Raw genomic sequence first — 17,289 nt, 5'->3', positions numbered from 1 at the left:
TCCTTGTACATAACAAAACATTGTAAAACTAAAAAAAAATTTAGCAGACCTCAAATTCATTGTCTGTTTAATTTGATCCCACTGTCGTCGGGGTCAAAGCTACGCTGCTTTGTGGGCTTTCCTGACAACAATAAGGGTCGTTATCAAGCTGTAATAACAAAATGAACCGACTGCTTTACGTGTTCTAACAAAACCTAAATCAAAAGCAAACTGTATATGTATAGTTGTATACATATATAATAAATTATAAATTAATATTACGACTGTGTAATATCTTACGTAGTTGTTTATATGTATATTCTAAGTGAGAAAAACTATATTTACCAAAGAAATAAAAATATATATATATATATAAAACAAGCAGGTATGTGACGTTAGTCTCTCCTGGCCGCAGGTTCGGCGGAGGGCGCGACGTGCGGCGAGGGGCAGTTCGCGTGCGCGGACGCGTCGCGCTGCGTGCCGGCCGCCTGGCGCTGCGACACGCGCGCGCAGTGCCCGGACGCCTCCGACGAGATCGGCTGCAGTACGGGCGCACTTGACTTTACTCTCCTCGCCAACGATATCAGTAACATAACGAATCGTTAGGAGTATAAGACACAAAGTATTCCTAGTTCTAGTACTTAGTACTTAGCGTCAGATTTTGTATCATACTTACTTAGCATTCAAAGCATTTAGGTGCTGCTTTTACAAGTACTTGCTCGTTTTCAACTCCATTAATACCATTATTTTACCAATTTTATGTTTTACTTGAGAAGTGTAGAACCAAACAATTAACTATACCGTAACTGTAGCGTACAACACGACGTGCGGCGCGGGGCAGTTCCGGTGCGCGCGCAGCGGGCTCTGCATCGCCGCCAGCTGGCGCTGCGACGGCGACGCCGACTGCGGCCCGCACGACGCCTCCGACGAGGACCCCTACATGTGTACGTGGCGCGCACACACGCTACCTTTATATACTCATTTCTATTAAACGACTAGGTCGATAAACGACCGTACGGCTCACCTGCTGCTGCTGATGGTAAGCGGTTAGCGTAGCCTATAGACGCCTGCAACACCAGAAGCATCACCAGCGCGTTGCTAATCCTACTTCCGACCCTCTCCAGGGACGCTGGCCACCTTAATCACCGCATGAACACAACACTCTTAAAAGCAGTATTATTTAGCAGTGATCTTCTGTAACGTCGAGGGCGGGCTGCTCCAGACTTTGAGCAGAAAATATCCTGCCGTGCATTAGTCGCGGTAACAATTGTAAATCTAGTTCTTAAGTTATTTTAGTAAAGCGATTAATTGCAGGTGAAAAAGATTTCAAGTGCTGGGGCAAGTGGGCGCGATGCGCGACGCCGGAGGACGGGCAGTTCAACTGCGTGCCCGTCTACCACTTCTGCGACGGCGTGCGGCACTGCCTCGACGGGAGTGACGAGTGGGACATCTGCGACAACTGTACGCGCGCTCTTTACTTAACATTAGGGGTCGTCCATTAATCACGTGATGATTTTTAGCAACTTTTTATCGCTCCTTCACCCCTTGGTGATAAGTGGGTAGGCTTTAGACTCCCATACCCAAAAATATCGTGTTTTTGATGAGAATTAAACAACGTTTTACAAATTTCTAGGCAGGCAACAAGGTTGCAGGGTCTTTGTTTGTTGTTTTCTTTGGTTTCAAAATCTCGCGTTCATCGAAAAAGAAATACGCATGATATCTCAATGTGGCCCACCTTTACCTGTGATATATGTTGTTTCTAGAACCCCCAAAGTGTACCTACCCGTGTGTCCAGTGTCAGATGTTAAAGTCAAGGCCGTGTTGCAGTCACGGAGGCGTCGTGCGCGCCGCTCGGCTGCAGCGCGTGCCGGCCGACGCACGAGGGCGCGGCGTGCTACTGCCGGCCCGGCTACGAGTGGCGCGACGGCCGCTGCCTCGGTCTGTAGCTAACTTGCTCGCGTTTTTTTTATATGTCACTAGGTCGGCAAACAAGCGTACGGCTCACCTGATGGAAAGCGATTGCCGTAGCTTATAGACGCCTGCAACACCAGAAGCATCGCAAGCGCGTTACCGACCCAATCCCCAATCCCCCCCAGGAGCTCTGGTCACCTTACTCACCAACAGGAACACAATACTGCTTGAAAACAGTATTATTTTGCTGTGATCTTCTGTAAGGTCGAGGTACTACCCCAGTCGGGCCTGCTCCATATTTTGAGCAGGAAATTCCTGCTGTGCCCTACCTCAGTTAAAATCGCGTGTCGCTTCTGGACGGAACATCTTCAAAACGAGATATCCTGATAATTGCAGACAGTGACGAGTGCGAGTGGGAGGGCGCGTGCTCGCAGCGCTGCACGAACCTGCCCGGCTCCTACACGTGCGCCTGCGTGGACGGGTATACGCTGCGCGACGACAAGAAATCCTGCGCTGCTATAAATGGTACGTATCGACTGTGCACTAGAGATCATTCGACTCGACTTAATAGATGCACAGCTTTAGACTATCTGCTCCAGCAGTACTTATTATACCTTTTTTTATTGTATATTTAATTTTCGATCTATATTTCAGTTTGTAAAAGTGTTAATGAACCTTTTGCCTCGCACAACAATAACTTCATAAATCAGGTGACATATACACAACCACATAGCGTGTAATGTTACATGCCATATGTAATGTTCACGTGTGGCCGGCCCGCAGAGCCGGCGGGCGCGCCGCTGTCGCTGGTGGTGGCGACGCAGAGCGGCGTGGAGCGCGTGTGGCCGGCGGGAGGGGGCGCGCGCAACCGCTCGCTGGACGCGCTGGGCGTGCGCGCGCTCGACTTCCACTACTCCAACCGGTACGAGCGAACCTGGCTCTCAACCTCTCAGGGATGGTGGACCGCGCAATGAAGTGTCGGTTTTACCAGTAGTACTTAGTTTTTTCGTCTAACTATAATTTTTTTTTTGTAGATTTATGTAAGTAACGGACAATATTTGATTTTTCTATTGAAATGAACTATAGTTGAAAATAATCATACAAAAACAATGAATGAAACTGAACGTAACAAATGAGCCTAGTGAGACTTACTCATTTATTTTGTGATCTGTTTTCACGGACCACCGATTAAGACTCACTGGTCTAAAAGCTACACCACATTGAGGTGGATGCTATGTAAGCGTGCGGTACTAACGGACAGATAACGTTGCAGGACCGTTTGCTACATACACCACAACATCAGCCGCTCGTCGCTAGTGTGCGTCGACGCGGATAATTTCAACAACCGGACCGTCATGCCGTCGCCCACCCTGTTCCCTGACCTCAACTGTAAGTGTGTCTCTCACGCATGCCGACGAAAAATCGACCCCCCCCCCCTCTCCCGCCATGTCCTAAAACGAGTGGTTTTGTTTCCGGGCGGCAGCGGTGTCGCACCTGGCCGTGGACTGGGTGGCCAACAACTGGTACTTCGCGGACGAGGCGCGCGAGGTGGTGTACGTGTGCGACGCGTCGCTGCGGTTCTGCCGCATGCTGCTGGACGCCGGCCTCAGCAAGCTGCGCGGCCTGGCGCTCGACCCCGCGGCCGGGTGAGTGCGCGCTCCGAGCGCCCCGGGCCCGCTGCGGACCGTGACTGAGCTCCGGGTGTTGCAGGCTGATGTTCTGGAGCGCGTGGGGCGCGGCGGCGCCGGGCGTGTGGCGCGCGGAGCTGGGCGGCGGCGCGGCGCGGGCGCTGGCGGCGCTCAAGCTGGTGTACCCGGGCGCGCTGGCGCTGGACCCCGCCGCGCGCCTGCTGTACTGGGCCGACGCCTACCTGGAGACCGTGGAGCGCGCCGACTACGACGGCGGCCGGCGCCTCACCGTGCGCCGCTCCTACGTCGTCAGTACTCGCTTCTTTCTTTATTTCAAATTCAAAGCTTACTACCACTTAACAGTTATAACCATAAACTGTATGATGTGATGATTATATCACAGCCAATTAAAAGCTTTTACATCTATCATTAATGGATAGCAGTTATTTTGACAGTGAATTAAGCTACAAAATAAATAAAATTGTATGAGATTACTTTTTTTTTTATATCACTAGGTCGGCAAACAAGCGTACGACTTACCTGATGGTAAGCGATTACCGTAGCTTATAGACGCCTGCAACAGCAGAAGCATCGCAAGCGCGTTGCCGACCCAATCCCCAATCCCCCCAGGAGCTCTCGTCACTTTACCAACAGGAACATAATACTACTTGAAAACAGTATTATTTAGTTGTGGTTTTTTGTAAGGTCGAGGTACCACCCCAGTCGGGCTGCTCCATATTTTGAGCAGGAAATTTCTGCTGTGCCTACCTCAGTTAAAAATACAAAATATACATGAACATGCCACTTTTTAAATAAATCGCCTAGTTTCGATGTACATAAAATCGTCACTATATCATCCCCCCCACTCGCCCTCGGTCGGCCTCACGCGCGCCGCCCCCGTCCGCAGACGCAGAAGCTGCAGCACATATCGGTGCTGGAGGGCACGCTGTACCTGCCGGTGTGGGCCAACAGCAGCGTGGCGGCCGTGGCGCGCGACAGCCGCGCGCGCGCGCTCAGCTCCGTGGCTCTGCGCGCGCGCCCCACGGCCGCGCTCGTCTACCACCGCCAGCGGCAACCGCTCGGTGAGGGCACGCTGCCGTCTGAATTATTCAATTATTCAATGCAGCCTATACAGTCCACTGCTGGACATAGGCCTCCACAAGTTTACGCCAAAAATAACGTGAAATCATGTGTTTTGCCCATAGTCACCACGCTGGGCAGGCGGGTTGGTGACCGATTATTCAATTGATATTCTTCAATTCAATTTAATCTCTTGCCACAGAAATTATGTGATACCCGTAATAGTAAGTTTACGAACGTAGAGAGTCCTTTCCGCTCAACTGAAGTGTAGCGTGCGTGCACAGAGCACCGTGCGCACCCGTGCGCGGCGCACAAGGGCGGCTGCGCGCACGTGTGCGTGACGGCGTACCGCGGCGAGCGGCGCGCGCCGCACGCGCACTGCGTCTGCCGGCACGGCTTCCGCCTCGTCGGCCACGGGGACTGCGAGCGTGAGTACTCGGCGCACGCTCCACCATCACTATCGAACTAATGCCTATCGAATTGCCTAACGTCACGATTAAATGTCGAAGGTCGACCGCCGATCGCATGTGATAGTAGTCTTATGTTCCCGATAAAGTAGCAGTCACCGCTTTTATGACATTATATAGTTATTCGAACGCCTAAGATGGAGAGGCTAGTTTAAGCGGCTGCGATAACGTGAGGAGCGCTCGGTCGCAGGCGTGGAGTCGGACACGTTCCTGGTGGTGTGCCGCGGCGCGCCGGCGCTGGTGAGCGGGCTGGCGCTGGAGGGGCGCGGCGCGCTGGCGGACGAGCCCTTCGCGCCCGCCGCGCACGCCGCGCGCCCCACCGCCGCCGACGTGGACCTGGCCACCCGCACGCTCTACTACTGCGACGTGCACCGGTACTGACCTGGCGCCCGGCCGCACACGACTCACACACACGCACATACACATACATATACAGTGAATACAATTAAATATAACATGACAGATGATAGTATAGATAATAAAGGAACTAAATAAAGAGTCAATAGAATAAAATCGTAAAAAAATATCATAAAAATTTTAAAATCTAAAAGTTTGAAATAGTTCTAAAAAACACGCACACACGTGTCGACACAGATTACAGTAAACTACATTACAAATGATCGCCCACAGATACGAGATCGTGCGACAAAAACTAGACGGTAGCGAGCGCGAAGTTTTCATCGGAGATGACGTCGACAACTGCGAGGGCATCGCCATCGACTGGATGGGTGAGTGGCGTCGACTCTGTTCTAGTGCTAGCTAGTCTCCATATTTACTTTATCTGGACGATAAATCTTATCGCAGGTCGCAACGTGTACTGGACGGATGATGCGCTGGGGCAGGTGAGCGTAGCTCGGATGGACGCGCCGTCGGCGCGACTCGTTCTCCTACGGGATCAGAATTTCAACCCGCGCTCCATCGCACTCGACCCCGCCAACGGGTAGGTTACCCCCCCAGGAGCTTTTATACCACTAGATCGACAAACTCCCATTACCATAGCCTATTTATTCTATTGCCGAATTTCCCCCAGGAGTTCTGGCCACTCCACTCCCCACAGAAACACAACACTGCTTTAGAGCAATATTATTTGTATGTGACCTTCTGCAAGGTCGGGGCTCGAATCTAGAGCGGCCCCAGTCGGGCTGCTCGAGAGTCGCGCCGCCGTCCCGCAGTAACGGAACACGCCGGCACTGACGCCCCGCCCGTCCGCAGCGTGATGTACTGGTCGGTATGGGCGAGCGCGCAGACGGCGCGCGGCCGCATCGAGAGCGCCGCCATGGACGCGTCGGGGCGCCGCACCCTGCTGGACGCCGAGCTGCACTGGCCCAACGGCCTGGCGCTGGTGCTGCCCGAGCGGTACCTCTACTGGTAGGCGTGCCTGGAGCTCTGAACTGATGCGTTCCTAAGATGCGAGTGTGATAACTGGCCGGCTCGGCGAACTGTGCAGGTGCGACACGTACCTGAACAAGATCGAGCGCGTGCTGGTGACGGCGACGGGCGAGCTGGCTCCGGGGGCGCAGCGCGAGCTGGTGGCGCGGCAGACGCCCGACTTCCCGCTCTCCAAGCCCTACGGCCTCGCGGTCTACGAAGGTTTGTCCGCCGTCCGATCGTTGCTGCTCACAATAATGAGAATTACCAGAAATTACAATAACTACTATGACTATGGAATACTTTACCATTACACATTAGACGTGCAACATCACTGGATCCTTTTAAAAAGATGGTTAAAAAAACCAGTCGTCTAGTTCGTTATTAGTCACTGATATTTGTATATATTTATATATTCTTATTTGTTCTACGACTGTTGCTTAGTAATACTTAGTTATGTATAATATTATGTATGTATGTGTGTATATATGTGTTTATGTTGACATGTATTTATATGCGTAGTGTGTGTACATATTATTATGTAATGTGTTCTGTAATTTTTTTTTTTTGTATAGTATATTTATGTATGCATGTATGTGTGTATATTTGATTTTCTTCCTGTTCTATTAATTTTAAGTCTGTACACCCTTTCCGCTTTTTTCACATTATCTCCTCCAAGCTGGTTGTCTGGTAGAGATCGCTGTTTAGCGATAAGACCGCCTGTTGTACATTTCTTTTTGTGATTCGTTTTGTAAATTGTAAACTTTTTTTTATGTGTACAATAAAGAGTAAATTAAATTAATAACGAACACCGGGCCGTGTGGCAGGCGCGGTGCTGTGGAGCGAGCACGGCACGGGGCGCGTGCGCAGCGTGCGCGGCGCCGGGCCGGCGCGCACGCTGCACGCCTTCGCGACGCCGCTCTACGACCTGCGCCTCGTGGCCGCCGCCGCGCGCGCAGGTGCGTCACTGGCTGTCGACTGGCAGCCTGCCGTGGAGCGGCCGTCCTACTGCGGCGCTGGGCCCTTCGGTGACGGTCGTGTGCTCTAACGGCTGAAGTCAAACTTGCGAAACATGACTCTTTATATCTTAACTAACTCGTATCTCCCTCGACTTCCGTTCGCCTCGCTCGATCGCACTTGTCGTAACGATCGGCGTAAAGATGTTTTATTTAAAGGGTGAGGCCAATCGTCGCGTTATTTCGGTCGCGGAAATTCTATTGGGTTGCCAGACGAGAGCAGTTTTGTGTCGTGCAATGGAACCGTTGCAAATTGTGTGTATTTGATTTAGGTGAAGTATGTGGGATTTTTAAATTACACTTTTTTTAAATTTTTGTCTCAGGGATACTTTATTTAAGTTCTAAACTAATATTTTAATGTTTTATTATTATATAAGTCGTTAGTTCAACACTCACATATGGAATCGGAAAATCAAACCACGTGTTGCTCTAAAAAACATTGATTTTATTTATTTACAATTTTTCTTTATATATTTTGATACAAATAATACATAGCACGGACAAGTCACAAAATAACCTTCGTTTGGCCTCACCCTAAAAGCGGTAGCCTGCGCTGAGACTACCGTCTCCGACGCGCGGCACGAGCGCCCCGCACGACCGCGCAGTGCTCGAGGCCCGCATGTCCCCCATGCCCCGCAGGCGCCAACGCGTGCTCGCGCGACAACGGCGGCTGCGCGGAGCTGTGCCTGCTGGCGGCGGGCGCGCGGCGCTGCGCGTGCGGCGCGGGGCGCGCGCTGGCGCCCGACGGCCGCGCCTGCGCCGCCGCGCCCGCCGCGCCCCCCTGCGCGCCGCACCGCTTCCACTGCCCGCACGGGTGCGTCCCCTGTCGCTGTCGCTGTGAAGGGCGACTCGCTTCACTGTCCGGGTGCTATCGCTTTCGTATACTTACTTTCGACTCGTGCTACTAGATGTCGCTATTGGTTATCTCGCACTAAACTCTAAACATTTTCAATGTTAAATCAGAAATTATCTGGCACCTAATTTGGTATAACAAGAAATTACAAAATAAATATAAATAATTGAGTAAAAAAATCATGCCCTGCGGTCATCGACCCGCCTGCCCAGCGTGGTGACTATGGTCAAAACGCATGAGTTCACGCCATTTTTGCAGGCCTATGTTTGTTTGTTTGTTTTGTTTTGGGCTCGGTTTTCCGCATTTAGATATAAAGGTGGTGCGTTATGCGTGAAAAGAGGGCTGACTAGTTCAGCCAGCCCAGCTTCTTCCAGAAGCTCAGAAGTCTCCTGGGGCGTTTACAGGCTTCTCGGAGCGTCCTTAGGCCTATGTCTAGCAGTGGACTGTATTAGGCTGAAGTGATGAGCAAAAAATCCGTTTTTCCAGAAAGTCGCTTGATTTTGTGTAAAAAGTAGGTATTCTATGAAATCTAAAAAATGAATATAAAATAAAACTCTTTACAAACGCTGTTCCAGACGGTGTATCGACTCGTCGTTCCTGTGCGACGGCGACGCGGACTGCCCCGACGGCGCCGACGAGGATGCGTCCCCCACCGGCCCCTGTGGTGACTATCTTCTCCACCGCCAAAAAAAAAAGCGATCCTTAAGTGCTCATATGAAAGTGTTTTATTAAATATTGTTTCTTAAAAAAAGTGACTGAAACTTTTATAACTAATCGTTTATATTGACGGAGCATTTAAAATTGTCTATTCTACGGTTACCGTGTATTTAGACTATGGTAGACAGTCGACGCCGAGTTCCTCTGTTGTAAAGTAATTCTTCAGACTTTAAATTGTATAGAATTTTTTTGTTTTCAGCCAATGTAACGTGTAACGGTGACGATTTTATGCAGTGCGGAATGCGCTGCATCCCGAAAAGTTGGGTCTGCGATGGATTGAAAGGTTGGCGAACATCTAATACAATGCTATTTGTGTATTATTTTATAGTTTACGATATATATTTTCAATCCCAATTAATTTTAAGCTGAACGATACATATTTTTTGGGATTTTATTGGCATTTATCTTATTATTATTTTTTGTATTAATATTTTAGATTTTAAGTCTGCAATATTTGTAGTGTCCTAAATAAATATTTTTTTATTTTTTTTATTTCTTCCTTTGCTTATAAATTAATTATTAAAAAAAAGTAATACTGTTAATTTGTTCGTACGAGTATCGTCGACATGATCAGACAGCACCGTGGCCAGCTCGTACAGAGCTCCGAGCCGCGCAGTAGCCCGTGACGCGTGCCCGCAGACTGCGCGGACGGCGCGGACGAGGCGGAGCGGGCGTGCGCGCGCGCCGCGTGCGGGCCCGAGCAGTTCGCGTGCGCGCGCTCGCGGCGCTGCCTGCCCGCCGCCTGGCGCTGCGACGGCACGCCCGACTGCGGCCGCCGCGACGACTCCGACGAGGCGGGCTGCGGTGACTGAGCGCTCACGACTACTTCTCATTCATATACCACAGCTGCACACTCGAAGGCCCCCGTGGGAGTACCTCCCGTGCCGAGGGTCCGGAGACAACGCCTAGACAACATAAATATATGGCCAATATAAATGGCCCTAAGCGGATCGAACCCGCGACTGCCAGCGCAACAGCCAGTGCTGTGACCGCTGCGCCAACGCGTCGTCAAATGTATAATAATAACGACTGTAGCTACTCGGTGTAGTTTGATCTGACGAATTAAAGATTTTCGTCATAGTGAAATATGCTCTGTCGGTGCGCAGAGAGCGAGTCGTGCGGCAGCGGCTCGTTCCGCTGCGCGAACGGCGCGTGCGTGCCGTGGGAGTTCTACTGCGACGGGCACGCCGACTGCGCGGACGCCAGCGACGAGCGCGCCTGCCCCGCCGCGCCCGCCCTGCCCGCGCGCCGCCCTGCGCACGCGCACGCGTACGTGCCACCTGCGCCCATATATACTAACATAAAGCTGAAGAGTTTGAACGCGCTTATCTCAGGAACTACTGCTTCTAATTGTAAACTTATTTTATCGTTTCATTTTCAAAGGAAGACTATAACCTCTGTAACATTTTAGTGAATTTTTCTTCTAAAATTGACCCAGATAAAACCGTAGAGCGCAGCTCGTCGCTTATAAACTTTTTGACTCCTAAAGAATCATTAAAATGCTTATAATTTGTTATTTCAGTCACAACGAGACTGAAAAACTTGGACTATGCGAGGATCACGAGTTCCAGTGCGATAACAGGGAATGCATTCGAAAGGTCAGTCGTCGGTCGTTACTACATCTATAATATTATTGCTGATGAAGAATACGTCGGAACTGATCCGAGTGCGTGCCGCGTGCAGGAGTTCCGCTGCGACTCCCGCGTGGACTGCCTGGACGGCTCGGACGAGTGGCGCTGCGCCGGGGCGCCCACCACCAGCGCGCCCGCCGCCAGCAGCACCGCGCGCGCCGACGACTGCGCGGCGCCCGCGCTGCGCTGCGACAACGGCTCGCGCTGCGTGCCGCTGCCGCAGCTGTGCGACGGGGAGCGCGACTGCGCGGACGGCGCGGACGAGGCCGACCGCTGCGGTGAGCGCGGCTCGTTTCAGTGCCACGGGCACTTTACTGTACAAAATGTTGTAGAAGAGCGATCTCTTCCAGACAACCTTTAGCCAAAGGACCTCTATCACCGAACACCGGTCTATTACCGAAACTTATCTAAATGTATCGACTCGACTGATTAATATCGCAGGCGTATTGCTTTGACCTCAATAAATATGACCACCAAGTGCATTTATTTCAGTGCATGTTTTACCGTCCTTACAATAAGATGCGCTCATGAATATTTATTTATTTAAATAATATAGCTTTCATTAAAGATTTTGTTTTTAAAATATATTTCACTAAAATGTAGGCACCCATTAGTTTGCAATGGCTGTAACCCGAGCCGTACATGATCATGTTAGTTCATAGTCAAATTGGACATCGAGCAGCAAAGGCGACGCACTGTTATAAAAATAAGTTTTGAAGAATACTCCCCGACCCCGCAGGCGAGCCCATGTGCGCGGTGACGGCGTGCTCGCACGGCTGCCACCCCACGCCCCGCGGGCCCGCGTGCTCGTGCCCCGCGCCGCTGCACCTGCAGCCCGACGGGTTCTCGTGCGCGCCCCACCACCCCTGCGCAGGCTGGGGGGTGTGCAGTCAGGTGCGTCCGCCCTCCGCTCCGTCGCTACGTGCCCGTTCGTGCTACGACCGCTAATAGTGATAATTAATTTCAGACGTGTCAGCCCCACAAGGACCGCTACAGATGTACCTGCTACGAGGGCTACCGGCTCGCTGACGACGGCTTCACCTGCAAGAGCACAGGTAACCCCCTGCCCGCGACGCCCACCCCCGCCCCGCCTCCCGCCCTCACTCACTCGCGCGTGCCGCAGACCCGGCGCGGCCGCTGCTGGTGTTCAGCAACCGGCACGAGCTGCGCGGCGTGGAGCTGCCGTCGCTGTCGTCGCGCGCGCTGGTGTCGTCGCTCAAGAACACCGTGGCGCTGGACTGGTGCGGCTCGCGCGGAGTGGTGCAGCTGTACTGGACCGACGTGCTGGACGACAACATCTACCGCGGCACGCTCACGGGCGACGGTGCGTGTGTTCGAAGCGAAGTGTTCTTATTTTAGTTGGGAAACATTGCCTACCTTGTGACGCACATAATGACACTAACAAACGATAACAAATGAAGATACATTTTTTTTGTAAGATTAACGAACACAGTCGTATCGAGACGATTTATTGAAATAATGTATGTATATATTGTTACAATAGGTATACGTTTTTAATAATTAATGTAGCGTATTTTTGACAGTGGTGACCGGTATAGAAGTAGTGGTCCAGCAGGGTCTGTCCACGGCCGAGGGCTTGGCCGTCGACTGGGTCGGCGAAAACCTGTACTGGGTGGAGAGCAGTCTGCACCAGATCGAGGTCGGCTTCGCGATTGACAGTTTAATTGTTGATTATTTTGTCATCGGACAGTTTTAATATAATATCGCCTCCCTCAGGTAGCGCGCCTAGACGGTAAATACCGCCGAACGCTCATCGCCGGCGACATGGACAGCCCGAGAGCCATAGCCGTCGACCCTAGCGTCGGTGAGTCTTTCACCATAGGTAGTTTAGTACTAAGTCAGTCAGTCGATAGCCGAGTAATTATAATAGTACATAAGTCATTCGGTTTAGGCAGAAATGTTTTGGCCGGAGCTGCGATACTTAATTATCGATACATAGTTAGCTAAACATACACTGCAGTGCGGTCGAACCACTGCTCTAAAGGATCGACCGTAATGACCGGGCCGAGCTAGCGGTGACCGCAGAGTGCCCGCAGGCTACCTGTTCTGGACGGACTGGGAGGCGGCGGCGCCGCGCATCGAGCGCGCGTCGCTGGCGGGGCGGCGGCGGCGCGCGCTGCTGCGCGTGGGCGAGTGGCCCAACGGGCTGGCGCTGGACCTGCCGGCGCGCCGCGTGTACTGGGTGGACGCGCGCGCCGACTCCGTGCACGCGGCCGACTACGACGGCGGCGACGCGCGCGTCGTGCTGCGCCGCCACCCCGCGCTGGCGCACCCCTTCGCCGTGGCCGTGTTCGAGTCGCACGTCTACTGGACCGACTGGCGCACCAACAGCGTCGTGCGCGCCAACAAGTGGAACGGCACCGGCGTGGCCGTCGTGCAGCGCACGCTCACGCAGCCCTTCGACGTCAAGATCGTGCACCCGAGTCGCCAGCCGCCCGCCGCGACCAACCCGTGCGCGAACAACGGGAACTGCTCGCACCTGTGCCTCATAGACTCGGCCGCGGAGCGCGTGTGCGCCTGCCCGCACCTCATGCGGCTCGCGGCCGACGGCGTCACGTGCGAAGGTAGCTATGCGGGCCGGAGCGCGGGGCGGCGCCCCTGGCCCGGCGACTCAAGCGCCGTCTGTCGCAGTGCACGAGCGCGCCATCGTGGTGGGGCGCGCGGGCGAGATCCGCGGCCTGTCGCCCGAGCTGCCCGCCGCGCACACGCTGCCCACGCTGTCGGGCCCGCAGCTCGCCACGCCCGCCTCGCTGCAGTACCTCGCCGACGAGTACGCCGTCTTCTGGGCCGATACCGATGTGAGTGTTCTACTCTTGGCGACGGCCGAACTATACATTGATTCGATAATGTCGTATATGTAAATAATATGTGCCAGAGTCAGTTTTGTAAAAACAATAAGTCCTTCGAGTCGAATTCGACGAGACCGGTTTTATCTCGGTTTAAAGAAATTTATTTCTCATAAGAACTCACAGTCCACTTATAATGAGATACAAAGTTAAAAATAATAACACAATAAAGTAAAGTTACCTCTAGAGTATTAGAAGTTACAGTGTGTACATACATATTTCTTAAGCTTATTTTTAAATGTATTCACGTTATCGCATTCTTTAATATCGGCCGGCAATCTATTGAACAGCTGTGCTCCTTCGAACAATATGGTTTTTTTACCGTAATTAGTGCGTACGCTGATAAGCTCAAGTTTGTTCTTATTTCTCAAATTATGTGACGTTGTTTTTTTCTTTAGTTGTATATTAGTTTGAATCGAGTTAGTTGTAATGTTTTTGATAAGAATACAAGTATAATAAATATATAGCTGTCTAATATTTAATAATTTGGTTTTTTCGTATAAGGTTTTTGTAGGAGTTAGGTGGTGATAATGGAATAGAATTTTAATTATTTTATTTTGGACTCTTTGAAGTGAATTTAAATTAGTTACCGCTGCTGAACCCCATACCTCAATTAAATATTCTAAATGTGATTTGACTAGCGAGTTATAAATAATAGTGCGCACTTTGCTTGGAATACAGTTTGTTACTTTCCGTAATGCTCCCAATAATGATGTTAGTTTGTTTCTGAGATATTCGATGTGTAATTTCCAAGTTAGTTTTTCGTCTACCCTTAACCCCAGATATTTTTCGTTAGTTGACCGTTTTATTATTTCGTCATTTATTTTAAGAGGCAAGAAGTCTGGTATATGTTTATTTTTAGTAGTAAAAATCATGACAGAGGTTTTTGACGTGTTAATTGTTAGAAGGTTGTATTTTAACCATTCGTTGAGTAGATCGAGATCACGTTGAGCGTCCTTTATGATGTTATGAATTGATTTATCGTAATAAAAGAGAACAGTGTCGTCGGCATATAGCTGTAGGTATCCTGTTAACCCTATTTTATTAATATTGTTAATGTAAATTAAGAATAGCAACGGACTTATTATGGAGCCTTGGGGACAGCCGTAATATATATTTTGGACGGAACTACTATAAATATCTCCTATTTTAACGACTTGACGTCTATTCTCCAAGTACGATTTGAACATTTTGTGAGCTGTGCCTGTGATACCTATGTTGTCTAGCTTTAGTAGTAGCTTTTGATGACTCACGGTGTCGAATGCTTTTTTTAAATCGATAAATATTCCTAAAGCATAGCCGCCCTGATCTATGTAGGTTTTAATTTTTGTAATTAAGTCCGTTGCAGCTGTAAGAGTACTTGATTTCGGGCGAAAGCCGTATTGTTCGTCTATGAGGAATTTTTTGTATGTCAAATACTTGATTAGGCGATTGTATAATACGCGTTCGAAAATTTTGGACATTACGGGTAGCACTGACACTGGTCTGTAGTTACTTGGGTCAGTTCTACTTCCAGATTTGTAAATAGGACTGACCCTAGCCCCCTTAAGCGTATCGGGAAAAGTACCATGTAGTAAACAATTGTTTATACAGTTAGTTAGTGGCTCAGCAATTATATTTTTTAGACATTTTATTGCCTTAGTACTGATACCATCCAGGCCAGTGCTAGTGTTACTATCGAGGTCGTCAATAATTTTTATTATTTCCTCTGTAGTGCAGGGCGTCAGCTCGTTTAGTGTTATGTCATGTGTGTAGTTATTGTTATACATTAGTGTATTACCTGTATTTGTGTGATATGTGTCGGGTATTTTTTTTGCTAAGTCTGTGCCTATAGATGAGAAAAAAGAATTGAACAAGTCACATACTGAGTTACCTTCTGTTAGAAGTCCGGAGTTTGACATTAATTTGGGAGGAGCAGCGCTGTCCTTAAGCTTATTTAATCCTAGGTTATTAATCAGGTCCCACATTTTTTTTGGCTGATTGCTGCAGTTATGGAATAGGTAGGTTTTCTGTTGTTCTTTCTGGAATTCCTTTCGTACAGCGTTGTTCTTTGGGTCAGACTTAGTTTGTTGCCATAAGTTATTTCGTATGTTGATTGAGTTTATAATGTCTTGATTAATCCAATCATTTTGAAGAGGGTTCAGGATTTTAATCTTGTCTATTTTGTTATTTTCTATCTGTTGTGAGATAAATGTCTCAAGGTGGTAGAAGTCGTGGTCATCATTGTTGTATTTTGCTTCTAGTGTACTGTTGAACAATCTCTCATAGCCCAATGCCCTATACTCTTTCTTCTTGTTAATTTTAGGCGGCAGGCGTCCCAACTGGAGATAGATTTGCTTATGATCAGAAAGACTTGAATCAATTATCGAGAGGCTGAAAGAATGGTTATTTATGTTAGTACAAACATGGTCCAGTATTGTGCTTGTTGAGGCCGTATCTCGTGTGCTGTATGCCTTGTCGATTTTATTTACTATTCTATAGCCGGTTTCTTGAATTTCGTGCTGGTATTTTGATACGTTACTGTTTGTACTAAGTAAGTCTATATTGAAGTCTCCAAAAACTACTGATCTTCTTCGTCGCTCCAATTGGGATGAATATATTTCCAGAAAATTATTTATATTTGTGTCTCCAGGTTTATAAATCGCTCCAATATTTAACGATAATTTGTGTATATATAGCCATAAATAGTGATTGTTATTTTCGCATATTTCTTCTGTGATATCATATTTAATACTATCGTGCACGTAAATAGAAACGCCTCCGCCTTTACAGTTTTGTCTATAGTTGTAGATATGATTATAGTTCGGTAGTTGATATAACTTCGCATCGGTCTCTGAGTTAATCCACGTCTCAGTAAAAATCAGCAGATGAGTAGTCATTTCTATGGCCTTTAGAATGCATTTTATTTCGTCGAATTTCCCAGCTTTGCGAATGCTGCGTAGGTTCGCGTAAAAAAATCTAAGTGAAGACGGATGCAATGGGATGTCCTCGTACTTGTTTACCACCTGATGACATAATCTGCTAGTACTATCCGTCGGTTTGGCATTTTGTAATGGGGAACTTACTGGTTTTTTTGATTTACCACAACTATTTTAGGTGTCCCTTTCACATATTTAATAGAGAGATTTTTTTCACCATCCTGTGTACGCTTGTGTAACTCTTCTTTCAAAGTTTCTAGATATTGTTTTTGTTTTGGAGTTTGATCAAAAAAAAAGTTTTATGTTTTCAGGTAGTTTTGTTCTATTTTTTAACAAATATTTTGCGGTCTTAGAATTTTCGAAATGAACTTTTAGGGGCCGGTTCTGATTTTGCACATATTTTCCTAGTCTCATACATTTAATAGGCTTAGGGCAGTCTTCAGAAATCATTGTAATAACCTTCAAGACTTCCTGATTATCATGGTGTTGTCTCGATTTAAAATTTTTGTCGTTTATTTCCGATATACCCACAATCACAATATTTTTCTCGCGATCACAGCGGTCCTTGAGTTCCAGGATGAGGTCTTCGTGACACTCGACGAGCGATTTCAATGTCGAACATTTTGCACTTTGTTGAGTTTTAATCTGGGTTATTTCAGTTTCTATATGTTTTATTTTAACCTCCGTAGCGGTTGTTTTGGTTTTTATATTTTCGATGTCTGTATTCGCACGTTCGAGTTGCTTAGAAAAATTTTCTGTGGATATTTTTACCGTCTTTATTTCGTTTTTAATATCCGCTATTTGTTCTTTGATTTGGTTCAGGTTTTCAGTTTGAGTTTTGCTGAAGTTGTTAA

The 17,289-nt window shown here is 48.8% G+C and overlaps 1 protein-coding gene across 1 annotated transcript in view; it reads left to right on the top strand.

Moving 5' to 3' along the window:
* The first annotated feature begins 291 nt into the window (after positions 1-291).
* Positions 292-17,289, top strand: part of LOC123665543 (prolow-density lipoprotein receptor-related protein 1) — a 34,374-nt gene continuing 17,376 nt past the window's right edge. The window contains exons 1-32 of the mRNA XM_045599835.1: positions 292-304; positions 395-565; positions 792-923; positions 1,294-1,440; positions 1,807-1,917; positions 2,287-2,415; positions 2,674-2,812; positions 3,164-3,279; positions 3,374-3,536; positions 3,601-3,826; positions 4,426-4,600; positions 4,883-5,026; positions 5,256-5,439; positions 5,696-5,793; positions 5,870-6,005; positions 6,278-6,433; positions 6,513-6,655; positions 7,261-7,392; positions 8,089-8,263; positions 8,878-8,966; positions 9,219-9,367; positions 9,456-9,462; positions 9,659-9,823; positions 10,126-10,371; positions 10,542-10,928; positions 11,390-11,544; positions 11,618-11,705; positions 11,774-11,974; positions 12,195-12,310; positions 12,388-12,475; positions 12,708-13,235; positions 13,303-13,469. Of these exons, the coding sequence (XP_045455791.1) occupies positions 292-304; positions 395-565; positions 792-923; positions 1,294-1,440; positions 1,807-1,917; positions 2,287-2,415; positions 2,674-2,812; positions 3,164-3,279; positions 3,374-3,536; positions 3,601-3,826; positions 4,426-4,600; positions 4,883-5,026; positions 5,256-5,439; positions 5,696-5,793; positions 5,870-6,005; positions 6,278-6,433; positions 6,513-6,655; positions 7,261-7,392; positions 8,089-8,263; positions 8,878-8,966; positions 9,219-9,367; positions 9,456-9,462; positions 9,659-9,823; positions 10,126-10,371; positions 10,542-10,928; positions 11,390-11,544; positions 11,618-11,705; positions 11,774-11,974; positions 12,195-12,310; positions 12,388-12,475; positions 12,708-13,235; positions 13,303-13,469 (5,076 nt within the window). The remainder of the gene's footprint in view (positions 305-394; positions 566-791; positions 924-1,293; positions 1,441-1,806; positions 1,918-2,286; positions 2,416-2,673; positions 2,813-3,163; positions 3,280-3,373; positions 3,537-3,600; positions 3,827-4,425; positions 4,601-4,882; positions 5,027-5,255; positions 5,440-5,695; positions 5,794-5,869; positions 6,006-6,277; positions 6,434-6,512; positions 6,656-7,260; positions 7,393-8,088; positions 8,264-8,877; positions 8,967-9,218; positions 9,368-9,455; positions 9,463-9,658; positions 9,824-10,125; positions 10,372-10,541; positions 10,929-11,389; positions 11,545-11,617; positions 11,706-11,773; positions 11,975-12,194; positions 12,311-12,387; positions 12,476-12,707; positions 13,236-13,302; positions 13,470-17,289) is intronic.

This window comes from Melitaea cinxia, chromosome 24 (genome assembly GCF_905220565.1).
Source record: "Melitaea cinxia chromosome 24, ilMelCinx1.1, whole genome shotgun sequence".
NCBI lineage: Eukaryota > Metazoa > Arthropoda > Insecta > Lepidoptera > Nymphalidae > Melitaea > Melitaea cinxia.
This window is presented reverse-complemented; position numbering and strand designations above follow the sequence as displayed.